The following is a 19,275-nucleotide window of genomic DNA, read 5'->3' as shown; positions in this document are numbered from 1 at the left end:
TGAAAACTTTGAAGTTGGAGTATTTGAAGAGCAGTTGCAGAGAATCCCTTTTTACACATACTTTTTTTCCAGTCTTTTATATTAGAATTTCTAGTTATAAAAGAAACCAAACTCTGATTCCAGAGATACCTTTTTTGAAATCCTTGTGCTGGCTTCATAACTTTTCTATCTATTGTAAATGATACAAATAAATAACTTTAATCTGTTACTAATGGAATTTTTCTTTTTCTGCAGTTGTGGGTTTTGGAGTTCTGGTTTTTTTTGTCTTACAGGAACTTGCCCCTGGCTATTGCAGTGTCTATGCCCATTGTGACTGTTATCTATATTATGACCAATATAGCTTACTATACAGTGCTGGATGCTCATGCTGTTCTCGCTAGTGATGCTGTGGCAGTGGTAAGTTGACAAGTGTGACAAACCAGTGTTTGAGATCGCTTAAAAAATCATTGGTAACGGTATGAGCAACAAACAGCACACTAAGTTCATTGACAAGATTCACTCTACTACTTACAGGATAATTAAGGCACACCAAGCAACAGCAAAACCAAATGCAATCCAGGCAATCAAAACATAAATGATCTAAGAACTGTCTAGGAGGAGGGGGGGTGTTTGTGTGTGTCAGCATGAGTGTGATGAAAGGATAGTAAGAGCAAGGACAAAAAGGAATGCAGCCTCAAAGCTTAACAACACTCAGACATAACAATACTTTAACTTAACTTATGCCTTAAGCTTCAGTTACAGCTTAACGTTAACAATTTAACAACCAAATAGTACTTAGTAGCACTTATCCTAATTTACAACTCCTGAGTCAAACTCAGGATCTTAACAAAAGAACAACACTTAGCAGCATTTAACTTAGCTTATAACTTAACCTTATCACAGGCCTAACTTACTGAGATATCTAATGTACTTGAACATCTAAGAAAACATTATTTATCTCAGATTTATTATAGCATATGTGCATGTTTATGCACCCAGACAGAATGAGTCAGTGCAAGCGTGGTACCTGTGAAACATTCCCCTCAGAGGCCAGTGAAAATCTCACTTCAGATGCCTTTGCATCTCCCAGCAGGCAAAGGGTCAGGCCTTGAGGAATTACTTAATTCAGACAAATCTAAAAGCCAATACACCGTCGACTGTCTGTCCTGATTTCTGTAAAGCTACCCTGGTTTTTCCCTAACAAAATTTTGAAAATACACTCCTTTGACAGCAGTGAAATTCTCCAATCCAGTCTCTCCCGTAAGAGCATTCTGTGCCTGCTCTACTGCTCCTGTCCTTTGTCCTCACAAAGGTTTGTACAGCTGCATGGTGAATGGCATCAGGAAAAGTGTGCCACCCTGGGAGACTGGGGGAGTGATTCCCTGGGGGCCTGCCCAATCCATTTTCCTGAACACAGCAAATGACAGCAATACAGCAGCGTTGTGGCCAGATAAAGAAAGAGAGATGAATGCCTGAACCTTACTGCACATGTGAAACCCAGGCCTAAATTTTTGTTATTTTATATACACTTCATTAAGTTGTTCTTTGAGATTTTCTTTTTTTTTTAACAAGAGTGAGTATTTATTTTTCTTTGAGTCCAGGTATTCATTTATGTATATATACACACTGCAGAGCTATGCATGAAATTTTAATACTCAGAACTGGACAGATCAGGTTTTCCTCTGTGCTATGGGATGTATGTGAACATGGAGGAGAAAAAAGGAAGACTTAAAAATGGTATAAAGTCTTTAGTCAGTCTAATTGCATACAGAGGTACTGAATGACCAGGAAAGGAATGAAAAAGTATGTTTGTGAGTTCCAGAGTTATTTTAGATGTTTCTCTTGTTGGGCTAATTTTAGTGGAACTTAAAGAATGTTACAGATTTCTGGAAACCTAAAATTTAATTTTTCACTATATCTCAGGTTTGTCAAATACCTGAATTTAAAAGCTGACCTAATGTTCTGTCTAAAGGGATTTTTACTGAGATGTCTCGTCAGCTGGCAAACAATTCTCTTCTGATTGCTATTACTGCCATCCCTTTTAGAATGATTAGGTGAAAGTGCAGCTGAAGTTTAATACTTAACACATGAGCTATTGAAGATTCCTTCTCACTGAGATGAGCAATTGCCCAGTTTGATGAAACCGACTTTAAACTCTCTACTAAGAAATTAGCAAAGTGTGTGGGGCTCTGGAAGGATGTCTGTAGAATGGAGGGGTTGACACTGAGGACCTGATGTGCATGGCCTGACGTGTGCTTTATGTGCAAAGTGAGGTTGGGTTGCACTAGGGGTGTGCAGGATGTGCTCTGGTACTTCATCTTCTCTTCTGAAAGGGCAGCTCCTTTTAGTGCTGAAGCTAAACAGTGTGAACTGAAAAGCAGTAAGTAGCAGTAATTTGGAGAATTGCTTCAAAAGTGCACTTGCAGTTCAAATTCAAATACATAATTGGGGGAGGGGAGGGGAAAAGCTAATGGCTGTATTTGAAAACCCTCCTATGATACAAAAATGTAAAAATCTTTATGGTGAAATTTCCCTGGGTAGTGGAAGAGAGTTTTATCCTCAGTGGAATCTTTAAGACTTAGGGCATTGTATTCAGTGGATGAACAAAGAAAGGTGGTGAGAATTAAGCTATTCAAAAAAATCTGATGAAAATGAGCCACTTTCATCTGCTCGGATATTCTACATGTGATACAGATACAGATTACTTATTGCCCTTTATGTAGCTGGTGAAAGTTGGTGTAGGGTGAAAATTATATTAATGAATTTTTAAAGAAACATGGTAGTAGTATTGTTTCATTTTAGAGTCTCTGGTATAGTCGAGCTGCAGTTACATTTCATCCTCCTTTGTTGCTATTTTGGAAAGAAATGAAGTAACTTTCTCCTTTTCAGTGAAGAGGCTTTGAGCTGTAAAGGGATGGGGTGAAGCTATTTCCAGTTTCAGAATGGACTAAAAGTTCTGAGTAAAAGAAGTATGAGTGTATCTTTCTACATTACCTTGTGTGCTGTTTTTCTTGGTGGCTGTGAGGCAAAAGAAGTCATACCAAGGGATTATATGGGAAAAAAGATAAAATGTCCTCCTTTTACATCACAGTTGGTTTCATGTGGTACAGTCCCAGTGTTGGGGATAAGCAGCTGATATTTTAAAACATTTTGTTGAAGAAATTTAGGTGATACAGCAACAGCTAGCTTAAAAGTTCTGCAAATGGCCGAGCAGTGCACAGTATTGCTTCCTGTGTTTGGTCGTGTCTGTGAGACTTGACTGAGTTCCTGCAGTAAGTGGTATTTGGCAGCTTACTTCTTTTACTTGGAAGGGCTAAAACAAACGGTTGGTTGTCCTGCATAGCCAGCTGTCATCTTCTTGGAGCTGTACAACTTTGTCAGTAAACTGGGGATAAAGAGGATGACTTCAGTTACATCTTTGAATATCATCTCATGAGTCCAGGGTAGATCAATCAATTCACCCTGGTGCTCTCATATTCTAGAGCAGGCTTGCTTTGCTTTGCCATGCTCCCTCAATGAACTGAAACGTAGCATGCTGTGTGTTTTAGCTTTTTTATTCTTTGGTGAATAGTTTAATAAATGTTGTGTATCTTTTTCCTAACTGAATTCAGACAGAAAATTTTAAGTTCTTCTTAGACGTTTTGGATATTACTTCTTTTCCTTCATTGGCTTCACTGGCTTCTTTTCTGAAGAGGAAAATCTGCTTGTCCTTAGCCATCAGTGTCATGTTCCTCTTCTCTGCTTGCATGGGCACTTCCCAGTAAGGTTTCTTTGGATGAAGAGCACACTCCATACCTTTACAACTGAAGAACTCTTCATTAGGGGCAGGCAGCTGCTTTTACAGGGAGAGTTGTTCACTAAGTTATTTGCCTTCTTTCTTGGAGCTAGCTCCAGGTAATTCACTGCAAATGCAGCACTCCTGATGCCAACTGCATGGAAGTTCTCTGACTTTGGAGTCCAAGCTGAAAAACTGAGCTGAACTTGAGAATGCTTAATTATATTTTCAGTATGAGATAGGTAAGAGACATGGAAAACACTGAACCCTTGTTCTACAGCTAGCTATGAGAGATGCTATGAAGAGGATAAACACCTGAGAAGGTTTAGATCAAATATCTTCAGCACCTCCATGAAAATATAAATGGAACTGTTTTACTGTTGGAGCTGACTTTGGAAATCTTAATGTGGGTTCACAGAAGGGACATCTTACATGCGAATAGGAATGCAATATATTAATGCAGCAGAGTAATGCTGGTTCTCTTGCCGAAAGATTGTATTCAGTGACCTAAAAAAGAACTGGGAATTTTATGCTGGACCTTTTACTGCACTGGTACCTTTTTCTCCCAGGAAAGGTGTTGCCAATAATACAAGGAGAGAATTATATCTGTTTGAATAGAATTGATCAACAGCGTGGTAATTGAAACAAGAATTACAAGAGACACATTTAAATTGCTTTCTTTTGCACCTTTACAATTTTCTGGGTTTGGTTGATGTGCATTCTTTCCTTTATTTTAAAATGTATGATGTTAAATCTAGTTTGGTCAGTGGGGAGAGATGTCATACAGTATCCTGACAATGTAGGCAGTGGGAGAAAACTTCTGCTCAAGTGCTTTTTTTTTTGGCATGTCCAGCTCCCTGATTGCCATAAATCAAGAGTTTGTTTCTGTTAGGCAATAGCAGCTTAGAGTCCTCAGAAGCTCAGAATTAAGAAAACATACTGTAGTTCTGACTGCCAGATCTTTCTGTAATGTGTGAATGTATTTATACTTCACCTCAAGAGAAATGTCAAAGCAGAATTAATTCTGTATTCAAAATACCAGTCACATTGCTCATATATATGTATATCTATATCTATATCTATATCTATATCTATATCTATATATCTATATCTATATATATCTATATATATATCTCCCCTTACAGCTCTGTATGATTTTCACAGTAGAATGTCAATAGAACTTGGTCTGGAAAAACTCCTGGGCAATAGGATCTTGAAAAAAGTTACATGAAGAGGCTCCGTAGATGCCTTTTAAACTTCCCTAATAGAAACACCTTATGATCTTTGAGTATTTTTTTGGTAGAAGTTTCTTATTCATGTTAGGATACATTCTCTTTGCATTTCTCCATTTGTCCCTCCAGTCAATACTGTTTGGTGCTTTGCCAGCCTCACATGTGCCTGTGGCTCCAGATGCTCTCAGTGTAGTCTGACATTCCTTGTGTGCCTCTAAGTGCATTTCTAGTGTGCAGCTAAGTGTGATGAAACAGTTCTCATATTGTGATTTTTAATCTGAATGTGGGGTTTGCTACTCATCTGTGTGCCTGAATTACTGAGTGTGAGGCAGTATCCTGTGTATTTTGTTGTGGCAGCTCTTGATGCTAGAATTTCTGCTGCTTTTAGTTCAGCCTGTTTGTACAGAACTGTTGTTTGGACCTTTAAAGGACAAAAAAGTGTTCTTGCAAACCATTCACAACTTACCAGCTGATGATCATGAGATCAAACTAACCCAAGACAAAAATAAAATGTAGTTTAATCAGTCATTCATGCCATGAAACAAAGCTGTAATTCAGTTTTTGACCATTCTTCTGGGAGTAACATTTAGTCAGAATGAAATAAGGGCAGTTCAGCTGAGAAGTGCATGGCTGGAAAGCCTCTTCCTTCATTACTATTCCTTGATGATGGTTTGAAAAAAAAATCAAAACTAAAGGGAACAATTCCAGATGCATGTCTTACAGTGTGCATGTATCTATGTATACCTTACATATTCAATGGATGGGAGGGCATAAAAGAACTTTATCTGTAATTGCAAGTGTTACATCAGCAATTCTCTGAATTCTCTGTTTCCAAGCTATTAGAAGCAGTTATAATTCAACTCTGTACTACAGGACTTGTCAGACTATAGCAGAGATGACAATTTAATCTCTTAATCCTTCTTGCTCTTTAGAGTTTCTCAGAGGAAGATATCCATCTCCATAGTGGTGGCTTTCTCCTGTTATGATGGGACTAAAAATTTCTGCTTATAGCTGTCTCCAGGTAGGCTCCTCAGTTACCCTCCACATACCTTTGTCAGTGTTCCCTTCTTTCCTTCATTGCTGGCTCATTTGTTTTATAACTGCACTTCACAACTCCCAGCAGTAGTAGTAGTTAAAGTAGAATTGGTGAGGAGCTCAGCTCATAGCCCCGGTCTGGCTTATTTGTGGAGGATCCATGATTATACAATTGTGGTTTTAGCAGAAAGCAGCCACTAACTCTTCAACTTTTCCCTCCCCCCTTCCCTTCTTGGTGCAGTGCACTCAGTGTATGTGCTTGATAACTTGATTTCATATTGTACTTTTCTCTGCCCTGCTTTCTTATACAAAGTAATCCTCTGATATGCATGCAGTGAATGTTTATTGTGGCTGCTTTTGCTTAGACTTCAGTAGCTCTTTTAGCAAGAAACACTGGAAATCTTTGGGATTGGCTTCGTTCACAAGAGACTGTAGCTGAGCTTTGGAGAAGACATTTCTTGGCATCTGTTGAAAGGAGGTTATTGAAGGATTTATAGATTTGTACTCAAGTGTCTGAGTAGTAGTAATGAACTTAGCTGATTTTTGTAATAAATGAAGGTGAAGCCCTGTCAGAAAACACCTGCCTAAAGGCTGGTGGGTCTTTATGTTCATGTTAAGCTGGTTATTATCAATACATAGATGAGCCAAACTTTATTTACCTTTCAGCTTTGTTTTGCTGAAAGATCATTTTGCCGGCAGATCTACTTGGGCAAACCAAGCTGAACTTTTTTTTGATTATTCTCAATTGAAATAGTCTTTTGTATTGCCGCACCTTCAGTTTAGCTCTTGAAGTTTCTCCATGCTTTGCTCTGTCAGGAATCTCAACTACAGCATTAGAAAGTACATGGGAAATGACCGTGTTTGGTAGAGGTTGTCACTACATTAGTCTCTCTCTTGAAGAGTCTGACTTGTGCAGCTCTTGGCAAATCACTTATTTAGGCTTTGAGCTGGATCAAGAGTTTTGATGTAGATTGTAACCTGCATCCAGAGTGCATTGAATCTGTAGCACTTGGATCTGTATATAATTTATGGGTTTTCCTGTTCATATGAATGATTGTTGTTTTCCAAGATGTGTGAAACAGTATTACTGTATCCTAGAACAATTGGATACACATTACAGGAAGGAAATAGCCTTTGGGTTAGTCCTGCACCTGTCATTCACACTGGCCCATTACCAGATGTTTCAAAAGGAAATGGAAAATGCTTGCAAAGAACATCTTTGGGGGAAAAAAAAGTCTCCAAATGATATATTAGCTAATTTGCATCCTTCAGCATTAGATTACATTCAGAGGTTTTTTCTGTCTTCTTTAGCTTCAGCTGTTAATATTACTTATCTAAATGCTTATCCTTTAGGATATTTTACTAAATATCTTAATTCTCTAACATCTTGTTCTGTATCTTTACTTTATATTAAAACAAAAAAATCCTCCAGGGGTTTTGTGTCTGGTAATTTCGCTTATTGTTTGGTTTCAGAAATCAGCAGTTCAGATTTAAATATTCCTTTAGAAATATTAGAATTTTCATCTTGTCCTCATTCTTGTTCTGGAGGAGGTGTCTTAATTCAATGACTGGATCATAATAAATTACATTCTGCTTCAGGGGACTGGGTTTCTCAGAGCTGCACTTAGATGCGATAGGGATCTGAGAGAAGCACTTCAGGTTCTAGGAATTATTTAGTCTTGAGCAACAGAAATGTTTTATATACAATATGTCAGTTATTAGTTGCAGTTTCAGTTGGCTGAAAATGTAATCCATGGTATGCAGAACACAGTTCTTATGGAATGGCCTCCTGCTAAACTGATGTTCTGATTTCAGCATGAAATAGAATACATACTTGGACTAGTTCTTTTATACTTTTCTCATGTTATTTTTTATAATATCCATAGGAATCTGTGTGCATTTTTCCACCCCTGTGTTGAAGCTCCTTTTCGAGGGAAGCTGTGCTAAGATGGATAAATAAAAAGAGCTCAGGAAGAGGGGTGCCTTTCTGAGAACAGGATGACGCAGTTGATGCATTGACTTTGAGCCTTCAGGCAAGGTTCTATTGAAGTGATTATGTGGTTTTGCGTTGTCCTTGAGCAGCAGGAAATCTTGTCTGCCTTTGAGGCCCAACTAAATTACACAAAATGTTGGAGTACATTTTGCTTTTAGTGTTAATGATGGTACACAGCAGAGTTGGATTCTGACCCATAACCTGGATAATGTGCTGGACAAAGCACTTTTTTGGTGCAGACAAAGAACAGGAAAGTATAGCTGGCCAAGCTTTGGTTTATGTCAGTGAATTTTTTCAGCATCCTGTGGCTTAAAGATTGACATTATATACAGGGTTTTGTCTCATGAAAATCAAACATTCAGGCGTTTTTGCCTATGAAAACATTAAGAGAACAGATCATAGTGCATTCCTATTGATGACCTGGTTCCTGGAGTAATTAAATCAAAATTTGACCACTGTTAAATAGAGATAACTTTATATGGTACAGATAAAGGCCAGTTCTGTGTGTTTATTCCCTTTGATTGAGCTCCTTAGGTCATAAATGTTATGATGAAGACCAGTGCATTGAAGGGGAGGTCAAGGACAATGTGTTTAAAAATACTCAAATACTAAAAACTGAAGAAAATGTTTATATTAGACAAACTTGCAGAAAGCTGAATTGCTGTTGATGCTTTTCGTGTCTGAGGACCTTGAAATTTATAAAGCAAGAGAGAGATAAGAAAGTGATTTAGAGAAAGGTTCATAAAAAGTTTAGATTACTGCTACTTGCTAAGGTATAAAATATTCAAATCTTTGTTTGAATACTACTTATACATAAGTATGTACCTTTCTATTCCCTTAAATAGTGATTTTATGGTGTCTAATATAGACGTGATTCTTTTGCTACCATGACTGTTAATTTTCTTCTGGAAAAGAAATCATGGCAGTGATTTAGTGATGAGTAGGTAGAATTGGGATGGGTAGGGAGGCTTCCAGCCATATCCTCTGAACAGTGTGAGGGGATTTCTGCCTGACTTCACACTAATGTCCAGATACGCACAATGCTTAGACCAAGACAGGAGGTGGAATACCTGTCAGTCTGCATGAAATCAATTTCTTCATGTTTCAAATGTGTTGTCTGATTCTCCAAGTCTCTCTCCCTTTTTTCTCCATCCAGGAGGTAGAACAGAATAGACCAGGAGAGTATATTGCAAATTATTAGATCCAAGATTGATGCTCCTGACTTACTGGTTTCAGAGCTCTGCCATGGACAGTCACCACAGTTTCTTGCAGTATTATCTAGCAACATCAACTATTGAGTAAGTGGTAAGATCACTTGCTCTGTCATTTGCCAGGTTGTGAGCATAGAGCCCAGAGGCCTTGCCAGTGGAGCTAAAGGAAAAGATGTTGCTCAGGAAACTGTAAAAAAAGGAAAATAAAGTAGATTCCTAGAATAGTATCTATAAACAGTAGGTATGGTATTGGCTATGGTTATTCACTGCAATATGGCACTTCCCTGTTTAGTAATCCAAAGAATGTTCACTTGTATTCTGTAGGTCAGTTAGATACTAAAATATATTAGGATTGGGAAAAAAATTCTCAAAACATTTTGTTTTCCTTTGTAATCATTATTTTTGTGAGGAGAAAATATGACTTCAGATGCTTGGCTAAAGAAGTTTGTGCTAATTTAGAATCCATAAATAAATAAGAAAGCTGTGTGGTTCTTTGTGCTGTATTATGGATTGTCCTTACTACGTTACTGTTTTTCCATACAAGCATATTACAAAAGCTCTGATGTCATTGTTTTACATGGCCTTTTTTTTCAGCTACTCATGTTTCCTTTTCTTCTCCCTTTCATCAGGCATTTGCTGACCAGGTATTTGGTATGTTCAGCTGGACAATTCCCATTGCCGTAGCCTTCTCTTGTTTTGGTGGACTTAATGCTTCAATTCTAGCATCATCAAGGTAGTGCAAAACTCTTTCAGTTTGACAAATGTCCGTAAGTCTTTTTACATGTTATTGTTATGCTGATCTGTTATGAGAGAAGCAGAAATACTTTTTAAACTGAAGCTATAATGAATAGCCAAAATAAAACAACAGATGTTTTCAGTGCTACCTTTTAGGATTTTGTGAAACAATAGGAATTTGTTTCAGTTACTGTAGATGTTGTCTATTTTACCTGTAGGATGATGATTTAAAAAAATGCTTGTTTAGAGCATGTTTCTAAAAGCTTATCTATCTTTCAATGGTTGTTGTACTATAAAGATGTAAATACATCTTCATAAGAAGGGTTGAATCCGGGTTCCAGTTTAAAGGGCAGAAATTCAGTATTCTAAATATTTACTTTGACTGGTGTTATTCTTTGATTCTCTGTAATATATTCTTCTCTTGCTTGTGGTCTCAACATGTGTTTTACTGCTTTTTTTCAGGCTATTTTTTGTAGGATCTCGGGAAGGTCACCTTCCTGATCTGTTGTCTATGATCCACATAAAGAGATTCACACCTGTGCCAGCGCTGCTCTTCAATGCAAGTTGTTATTGCTTTTCTTTTCAACTGATTAGATGGGACACACAGCACAGCTTCCCTCAAAATGGAGCTTCAACATAGGGCTAGAAAAATCTACAAAAATATATATGTATAAAAAATAACATGGCAAAAGTATAAAAGAACTAGTCCAAGTATGTATTCTACTTCATGCTGAAATCAGAACATCAGTTTAGCAGGAGGCCATGCCATAGGAGCTGTGTTCTGCATACCATGGATTACAACAGACTGCATTTTCAGCCAACTGAAACTGCAACTAATAATTGACATATTGTATGTAAAACACTTCTGCTGCTCAAGACTAAATAATTCCTAGAACCCGAAGTGCTTCTCTCAGATCCCTATTGCATCTAAGTGCAGCTCTGAGAAACCTAGTCCCCTGAAGCAGAATGTAATTTATTATGATCCAGTCCCAATGAATTGAGACAACTTTTTCAGAATGAGAATATGAATTATTTAAAGGAAAACTTAAAAAAACTCACGAGAGACAAAATGTACTGTTGTCAAGGTGATTGCTGAGAGGGTGATTTTTTGAGGCATAAAATTATGCTGAACACCATGGAGTATAAGGTGTTACTTAAAGACAAAAACCAGCATAAACAGGAAGTTTCAAACTTTTGGGTTAAGATTCTTACTCTTGTTCTTTTCTGATAGTGTTTTATGACCCTTATTTACCTGGCTGTGGAAGATGTCTTCCTGCTAATTAATTACTTCAGCTTCAGTTACTGGTTTTTTGTTGGCCTGTCTATTGCTGGGCAGTTATATCTACGTTGGAAAGAACCAGATCGGCCAAGACCTCTGAAGGTAATGCTTATTACACAATTGTTTAAAATCCCTGCCTTCCATATAATATAAAATACTGTCTAAAATCTGGACCATAAATATTAAGTCTAAAGGTTACAGACTGCTCAGGACATAAAGCATGGTTTCCATTTGATGTTGTACTATGAAAGTTAGCTTGTCTTCTAGGCAAGAAGAAAAGATTGTTGTGTCAGTATACTCTATTATTACATGCTAGTTCAATAAGTACCCCTTCTGTCTGCCCACTGGAGAATGTCTCAAAAGCCTAACATAGTAGTTTACCTTTTATCTAGCAGCAGAAATCTCAGATTGGAAATGCTCAAGTTAAGTAACTCTGTTTATGGACCACATTTAGCTCTGATGATATCTGATCCTCTAATAACCTTCTCATACTTTAAGTTGATACTCTACTCCAAAAAGTCAGTAATTCTTGTTTCCCAAGTTTTACTGGTTTTGTCTAAAAATACTTCATGCCACGATGCACTTTCTGTCAGCACAGCAGAGTTACCATACTTGATTACTTTTGCAATTTTTAGCAACAGTTCTATTAAGAATAATTCTGCCATTTGCTTATGGTCCTAAATAGCCGGATATATGAGAGGAAGAGCAGAGAATTTCACAAAGTGGGTTTCAGAGAGAAAAGTCTGTATCATAATATTTGTAACTATAGACAATGAATATTTCATTAACATTGTGTTCTGTTTTTTCTGTCTGCAGCTGAGTCTGGCTTTCCCAATAATATTCTGTGTGTGCACAGTATTTCTGGTGGTAGTGCCACTCTATAGTGACTTTGTAAATTCAGTGATTGGAATTGGCATTGCTTTATCTGGAATTCCATTCTTTCTCTTGGGAGTCTATTTACCTGCATCAAGGAGACCTCAATTTATTAACAAGATTATAGGTAAGTTTCTTTGTTAGCTGGAGATGATGTTAGGAAAGAGGCAAAGTAAATAGGTGACTCTTGGTCTGTTGATGGAAAAGATTGTGGTGGGCTGAGCCCAGCTGAGTACTCAGGGAGCTCACCAGCACCCCCAGCAGCACGAGGGACAGAATAGGAAGAACAAAGGTGGGAAGACCGGGCAGTCAAGTCAAAGAAAGTTTAGGGAGTGAAGAGGGGAAAAAGTCCTGCCTGCTGCAAGAATAGTTACACTCCCAGGCAATCTCCCAGGCAGTCCAGTGTGCAGCCAATCCCCAAGCAGCAGCTGTATGGGAAGACACTCCCACAGACAAACATTTCTTGCTCAACCCATTTCTATTGCTGAGCATCACATGAGATAGCATGAAATAGCTCTCTGCATGGTTTGGATCAGCTGTTCTGGCCATCTTCCTGCCAGACTTTCTGCCCTCTCCAATCCTTCTGGCTGCAGGAAGAGGAAAGAAAAGAAGCCTTGATGCTGTGCAAACACTGTTCACCAACAGCCAAAACACCAGAAAAAGGTCTTTATTTTAACCAAGACTGATGACTGTAAAAAGTGTGACCATTCTCGGTAGCACAAACTGTCCAGCTTTACCAAATCAGTTATTTGAAGATAGATAGATAGATAGATAGATAGATAGATAGATAGATAGATAAAGATTTTATGTCAGTAAAGAATGGAATTTTGCCTTCTGTTGAATTACTGCAGTTAAATTACACACATTTAAACTTTTGTCCATCGGCGCTCTTTTGTTACTATGTGAGACAGCCATGATGAGGGATGTGGTAAGGAAGGTTTATAGCATAACCTTACCCTGAAAGCAGGATGTGGTGCTGCAGTAGTAGAATAGATGTAAATACTCAGTAATCTTGTAGCTTTCCTGTGTGCTATTGTTTTTACTTTTTTTATTCCACCAATTCTATGGTCTTCATAATGGAGAAAAAAAGATTTTACTTCAGTTACTTGGCAGGGTGCCTAAGAAGCAAAACACCCTAGGATATCAAGAGAACAGTTTAAGATACTATCTGTTAAAAAAATGAGTGGGACACAGTTATTTTACTAAGTTTTATTGTTTGTTTCCCTAAAGGGCAGTGAGGCAGCATTCCTGACAGCTTTCATTAGTCAGACATGTTTTGTTACTAGAGTTGAGATAGGTGGCAATTGTTCTAATCTGTCTCAAATTCCTGTGCAGGTGCAGTCACACGAAACATGCAGCTGCTCTGTTGCTGTGTTTTAACAGAGATGGACCCAAATGAAGAAAAGAAGTTATAAATCAAATCCAACTAAAGTTTAAAGCCATTACAAGAACCAGGAGGGAGGAGGATAAAGCAATTACACAAATGAAAGGGAAGAGCTGGAACTGGAAGACACAGAAAAACTGTTTTCGGTGGTCTTTCAGAAATGCTGGAAATGTTCTTACTTGCAGATGGATTCCAACATGGATCATGCCCAGGTGTCATCCGCCAAAACTGTGGCATGTTTGCAGGGCACGTTTTCATTGGATAATGATTACCCACTCATTACCCACTCACATGAGCTGGGTGTCAATACTGTTTCTTCTTCAGAATTGGTACGAAAATGGTAAGAGCGAATGGATCAAATTAGATTTCTGCAGAACCAGGTGGTGGAGTAATGCATTCTTAAGTTAGACTAAAAGCCACTTTGACTCCAAAGACCAAGTCATTTCCAGCTTAATTCTGGATGTTTGCATGAAATGATTTTCTGTAGTATCTCAGTTCTTATCCCAGAAGAAAACTGGTCACAACTACTTCATTTGTTTTACTGCTCCTAATGATGACTTAAGTTCTGCTCCATTATTTATAGACTGAACCAACCTTTCTCCCTTGAAGATTTTATTCTGTATGCGACATGGAAATGTATCTGACTGTGCCAGGGATTTAATCAGCAAAGCACCTTGGCACTAAACGTTTGATTAACGTTGTTGATTTTCTCCTGTTAACTTGTTAGTACTTTGTCAATTTCTGTTAGGTTTTATGAAACTTCCAAAATTAAAATGTTCAGTTTGAAGCCTGTTAGAATTTGTCTGCAACCTGTTTCAGTGAAGACACGGTAGCTGAGTTACCTCAGCAGTCAGAAAATTCATTTATAAATGTCAGTGCTGTTCACTAGAAAGTGACCATCTAAAACCCTCCAGAAACTACTTTATTTTTTTTTTTCCTTCTATAGCAGAATTTCTGTGGCAGATACTAGATCTTGACAGCTAAGTAGCCGGGAAAAACTAGAAATAAAAACAGAAATAAAAGGTACAAGTGCAGCACAAACATGCTAATTTGTAGCCTATGTAATTCCAAAGTTGTAAGCCTAAAATCAGGACAGTTTAAATACTGAATTTTGGTGCAGCAAAAGGCAACAAGAAGCCCGCCTGTTTGTCTAGCAAAGTGAGATGTACTTCAAAAACATACCTGAGATTTATATCTGAGTTCAGAATGTCTATCTCAGTTGACCTGAGTTTGGCCACATTAATGGTTTTGTGCATTTAAGTTGAACTAAATCTTGTAATTATAAGATTATGGCTGAAGCAATACACACTTCAAAGGGGGCACCACAGTTGCATCAGGGACTTGAATAATGGGGGGATATTTGGATTTTTGCACTGCCATGTTAACCTTTCTCTGAAGGAAACAAAAATACCTTGCTTCCACTACCTTGCCATTACCACTAAAATGTGATTGGCCTAATTACTGCTGTAGCCTCCAGTTTATGAATGACATTGACCAGCTAAGAGCTAATCCTATTAGCTATTTTTTACAGACTCAAGTAGGACAGTGCTAAAATACTTTGTGTGTCCAAACAAGTACAATGGAATTGTTTTAAAGATGTACAAATGCAAGTTAAAATGGTGAGCTGGGTTCGGCTGTACCAACTTCTGTGATCTTACAAATGAGTAAAAAAAAAACTGGTCAAAAAATTTTTATTTAAAATTGCAATGCACATTGTTCTACTTCAACAGTAAAACTACTGGGGAGAGTAATGGACAGGTCAAGGCATTTCATGTGCTCAAACACTTGTGAAGAATGTCACTTGACACTTAAGAACAAATGAAGTATAAAGCAGTAGTAGAGGGTGCTTTTTTACAGGACTTGCACTTGCCATCAGGGCAGACACATCGATCTTCTTGTGAAACCTGACACGTTAGTCTGGACCAGAAGGGCTGCTGCCAACAGTCCCTCCATATCTGTATATCTGCTACAGGTACAACCTCTTGGGCATGCAGCTTTGGGAAAACAAAAATAAATAAAAGGTCCCTTCAAAACCTCAACATATGCAATGGGCAGAAAATTCTATTTTAAAACATAGAGGATCTTGTGCTTGGAAAAAAATGTGTGTTGTCAAGTGGCCATAGTCACACCCATCTGTTTAAAATCCACCAGCTGAAGTTGGCTGCTTGGATAGTACATCATCCTACTGCAGCAGGTGTTCACCTTCAGCATGCATTTCATCTCCAAAACCAGGCTGTTAGTCAGAACCCAAATCTTCAGTCTCATCATATCCGAATTCCTGCAAAACCTCCTGTCGGTATTTGTCCCATGTTCTTCTCCTGTAACATTGGTCCTCATCGCTGAAGCTCTCTTCAGAGTCTGTAGAGAAAGGATCAACACTTCTGGATTATCCCTTCTTTGTACTTAAAAAATTAAGTTAATCAGACTAGTTTAAGCTTTGTGAGAAACTAACGATGTCTGAACAATTTCTGTATGACCTGAGGTTTGAATTGTGCTTGAAGTACTCTGGAGTAGGGACTTCAGAAGGCAGAGGCAGTGTGTCACAGGCATGTAGACCTAAGTCATGGATTCCTTCTCTGAGCAAGCAAACCTCTGCAATTACAGCAGCCTCAATTTGACTTCTCAGTTTTGTCTTTTCAAAACCACTAATTTCTTTTCTAGTTCCAAGAAAGATAATCCTCCTCTATGCAGATTTCACCAGTGTAAGAGCAGAATGCTACCCCAGCACTGCTCAGTGAAATTGCTTTTTCAGGGATAGCATGTAAAAAGAGGGGATGCATACATGCACAGCAAAAAACCAAACAGCATTTATGAGAGGTGTACCTTTTTCTCCATCTTCCTCAGGTAAGAATTCATCTTCTTCAGGATAATCATTACGCCAGTTATTTTCATCATTTTCATCATCTTCATCTTCATATGCTTCCTCTGGACCAGGATCATCATTTACCTGCATGTCAACACAAAATAATAATAATGCTGAGTGTCTGTATTTATAGTGAATATTAAGTGGGTTTTCATCCACCTGTGTAATACTGTACAGATCAGAAAGAGCCAGGAAATACTTATTGATGGCAAGCAGAAGGAATTCTGCAGTGACACAGGGCACATTGCAGAAGAATTTGAGTTGTCACTGCATTCACCATCACAGTTCAAATCTGCTTTAGGTGAAAAATCAGTGAAGTCACACATGTACATGTTCCACTCTCCAGCATTTCAATGTTATTGTCTAACTTAATCCTAGTCACTTCAGCAGCAGTGTGGTACATCAAAGAAGAGAGAAAGTTTCAGGCTCCCAATATACAAGTCTGTTGATCACGGGAACTATACAACACAAAACTAAACCATACATTAAACTTTCAAACTCCACAGTAACTGAAGAATAATTTAGTATATCAAAACCTCATATAAAGAATAAAATCAAGTCTTCAAATACTGAGAAAGTTGTGGGTGTGTCCCCCTTGCTCTTTTCATTCACTCATATGAGTGAATTTTTACATGTAAATATGACATTAAAATGTCATATTTACAATGACATTTTAATGGCTGCCTCCTAATTACAAGCAAGACATAAATTACTCAAGTTTATATTTGTGTGCCAAAATTTAATTGGCCATTTGAAACCAGACAGATTCTTCTCATTACATGAGCACCATCCCTTCCATTTTGTCATATGCCCTTGGATCAACAGGGAATTCCTGCAGGAGTATGGGACTGGCAGTTACAAAAGGCTTAACAGAAGTCACTGAGCATACATGTAGTGTCTATCTTAAAGGACCTCTCTTGGCATGGCAGCTTTTAATAGCTGGACTTTAAACATCCTTTATTTGTGATCTTTCTAGTTGAGAAAGATAATTTTTTCCAGACCCTTACCCATTCATATTCTTCTCTATAAGGCTGTACAGAAAGGATATTTTCAATCCAGTCAGGGGCTGATGTTTCCTTATAGTAGATGTCATAAACATACTCATCTTCTTTGTCACCGTGTTCTTTTTTACCGTCTTCAGAAACATTTAAACGCTCACGGATCATCTCTACTGCATTGCAGAGAATTGTATCTGGATCGGTCTTCTGCTGAGAAAAAAATTAAAAAATACGTATTTCCACTAAAATCATGCAAAGTTTTATTTACAGCCAACAGTTTTCAGATGAAAAGAGAACTTATACATCAGACCAGGGAAAAGAAAAATTAGGGTTGTACAAAGCCTTCCTTAAGCAGCAGCTCCCCACACTGTTTCAACATTAGTGCACTTAGGACCCTCATGGAACATTCCAACTTGCAATCTAGTTAAAGCTCCTATTAAACAGTGGAATACTTAGAGTGCAAGCAAACTCCCATAGCAGTGTGCCCACACTTAACAGCAATACCAAAGCACTTCAAGCACACTAAGTTCATAGCTGACCTGTGGGTTTGCAGTGGTTCCACTGGAATCTCCTGCCGTCTCCTCTTCTTGTACAATATCAAACAGCTGGAATTTCCCACAGCAGCCTGAACTCTTATCGACAGCACTGCTCTCCTCTGGTGAAGCATCTTGCTGTGCTCCAGACCCTGATGTGTCCCCTTGGGGCGCAGCCTCGCCGTGCAGTGTCGGTGCAGCCGTGTCAGCGCAGAGGGGCCGGTGGCTGGAAATCACTCGGTACCGGCTCTCCTTCCTTTTCGCCTGCCTGGCAGAACGGAGCTCCTGAAGGATTCGCTGGCTGCTTCCCACAGAGGGGCGCAGGCTCTGAGCTGCCTTGTCTCGTGTGATGGCATCTTTGACATACTTCTGAACTGGTTCATTCTGGGGAAAAGGAACAAAAAGGAGGAGGAATACAATGATAACATGAACATAGCAAGTCGTACTCCTTCTAGAAGGGATGAAGAACAGCAGTACCAATGCTTCTAACAACATTCAGGTAACTTTTACTATTTAAGCAACATGACAACCATAATACTCTCTTCTTATGAGGGGAGGAAAGCACAAGATATAGAAGAGAAGTCTTAAGACTGTTTCAATTTGATTTTTCAATAACTGTGGTACAGAGTAGCTCTCCAAACAAAAACACATGCCTTTGGAAGACTGCAACGGACCTAAATTTAGGGCATAATATCCTTTACAGTGTCCTAAGAAGACCATTTCCCAAGACAGACCAGTCTTACTCAATATAAAAGGCTAGATGGCATTTGGTAGTTGTTACCCTTGTAGGGCTGAGCATCTCACACAGCAGAAATTCAAGCTTCACTTATAGACTGTTGTGTGGTTTCCAAGTGAAGAACAGTCTCTAAGTGTAGAAAAGCGAGTGCTGAGCACAGCTTGCCCCGGAGGCCACTGTGCGCTGTGGCCCGTAGCTCTGCTCCTGCCCGGCCCGGGCTGTCACAGCGCAGGAGGAGCCGCCGTGCCCTCGGTTCCCGGGACGAGACGGCGCTGCCCGGGGCCGGGCCACTCTCCATCCAGACCACCGCATCCACAGGGAAGCCTGAAAAACCCGCGAGGAGCAGCCAGAGAGAGCCGCTGCTTTCCAAACCCTTCCAGGAGCACCGGCCGGCCCGCCCGGCCTGCCCCGCTACCTTGGAGGACACGGTGGCCACCAGCTTGAAGAGGTCGGTCTCCACGGGCTCGGCGCGGCGCCGCTTGCAGGCGAGGAGCAGCGCCTCGGCCGGCTCGGGGCCGCCGCGCTTCCGCCGCACGCGCAGCACGGCCGCGCCCGCCATGGCGCCGCGGGAGGGGCGGGGCGGGGCGGGGCGGGGCGGGGGCACTGCATCGCCCCGCCCCCGCGCGGGGAGCGCCGGGCGCCGGCCGGG

General features: G+C 39.4%; 2 protein-coding genes across 5 annotated transcripts in view; one reads left to right on the top strand and one right to left on the bottom strand.

Annotated features, from left to right (window-relative positions):
* Nucleotides 1–15,082, top strand: part of SLC7A6 (solute carrier family 7 member 6) — a 29,379-nt gene extending 14,297 nt beyond the window's left edge. For both annotated transcript variants that reach the window (XM_066194354.1, XM_066194352.1), the window contains exons 5-10: nucleotides 273–396; nucleotides 9,855–9,958; nucleotides 10,423–10,519; nucleotides 11,192–11,341; nucleotides 12,056–12,239; nucleotides 13,448–15,082. In XM_066194354.1, the coding sequence (XP_066050451.1) occupies nucleotides 273–396; nucleotides 9,855–9,958; nucleotides 10,423–10,519; nucleotides 11,192–11,341; nucleotides 12,056–12,239; nucleotides 13,448–13,527 (739 nt within the window). In that variant the 3' untranslated portion in view covers nucleotides 13,528–15,082. The remainder of the gene's footprint in view (nucleotides 1–272; nucleotides 397–9,854; nucleotides 9,959–10,422; nucleotides 10,520–11,191; nucleotides 11,342–12,055; nucleotides 12,240–13,447) is intronic.
* An 88-nt stretch (nucleotides 15,083–15,170) lies between these two features.
* Nucleotides 15,171–19,196, bottom strand: SLC7A6OS (solute carrier family 7 member 6 opposite strand). 3 transcript variants are annotated; one of them, XM_066194355.1, is made up of 5 exons: nucleotides 19,042–19,196; nucleotides 17,897–18,274; nucleotides 17,367–17,567; nucleotides 16,320–16,443; nucleotides 15,171–15,854 (listed from the first exon to the last, which is right to left on the bottom strand). In XM_066194355.1, the coding sequence occupies exons 1-5, from the start codon at nucleotides 19,183–19,185 to the stop codon at nucleotides 15,733–15,735; spliced, it is 969 nt and encodes a 322-aa protein (XP_066050452.1). In that variant the 5' UTR covers nucleotides 19,186–19,196; the 3' UTR covers nucleotides 15,171–15,732. The 3 variants fall into 3 exon arrangements, with proteins under 3 accessions (XP_066050452.1, XP_066050453.1, XP_066050454.1); XM_066194356.1 differs by having other exon boundaries at nucleotides 17,367–17,564; XM_066194357.1 differs by lacking the exon at nucleotides 19,042–19,196 and adding an exon at nucleotides 18,672–18,704.
* Nucleotides 19,197–19,275: the final 79 nt, after the last annotated feature.

Source organism: Chamaea fasciata, unplaced genomic scaffold, assembly GCF_029207755.1.
Source record: "Chamaea fasciata isolate MVZ Bird 193981 ecotype frontalis unplaced genomic scaffold, bChaFas1.0.hap1 SCAF_12, whole genome shotgun sequence".
NCBI lineage: Eukaryota > Metazoa > Chordata > Aves > Passeriformes > Sylviidae > Chamaea > Chamaea fasciata.
This window is presented reverse-complemented; position numbering and strand designations above follow the sequence as displayed.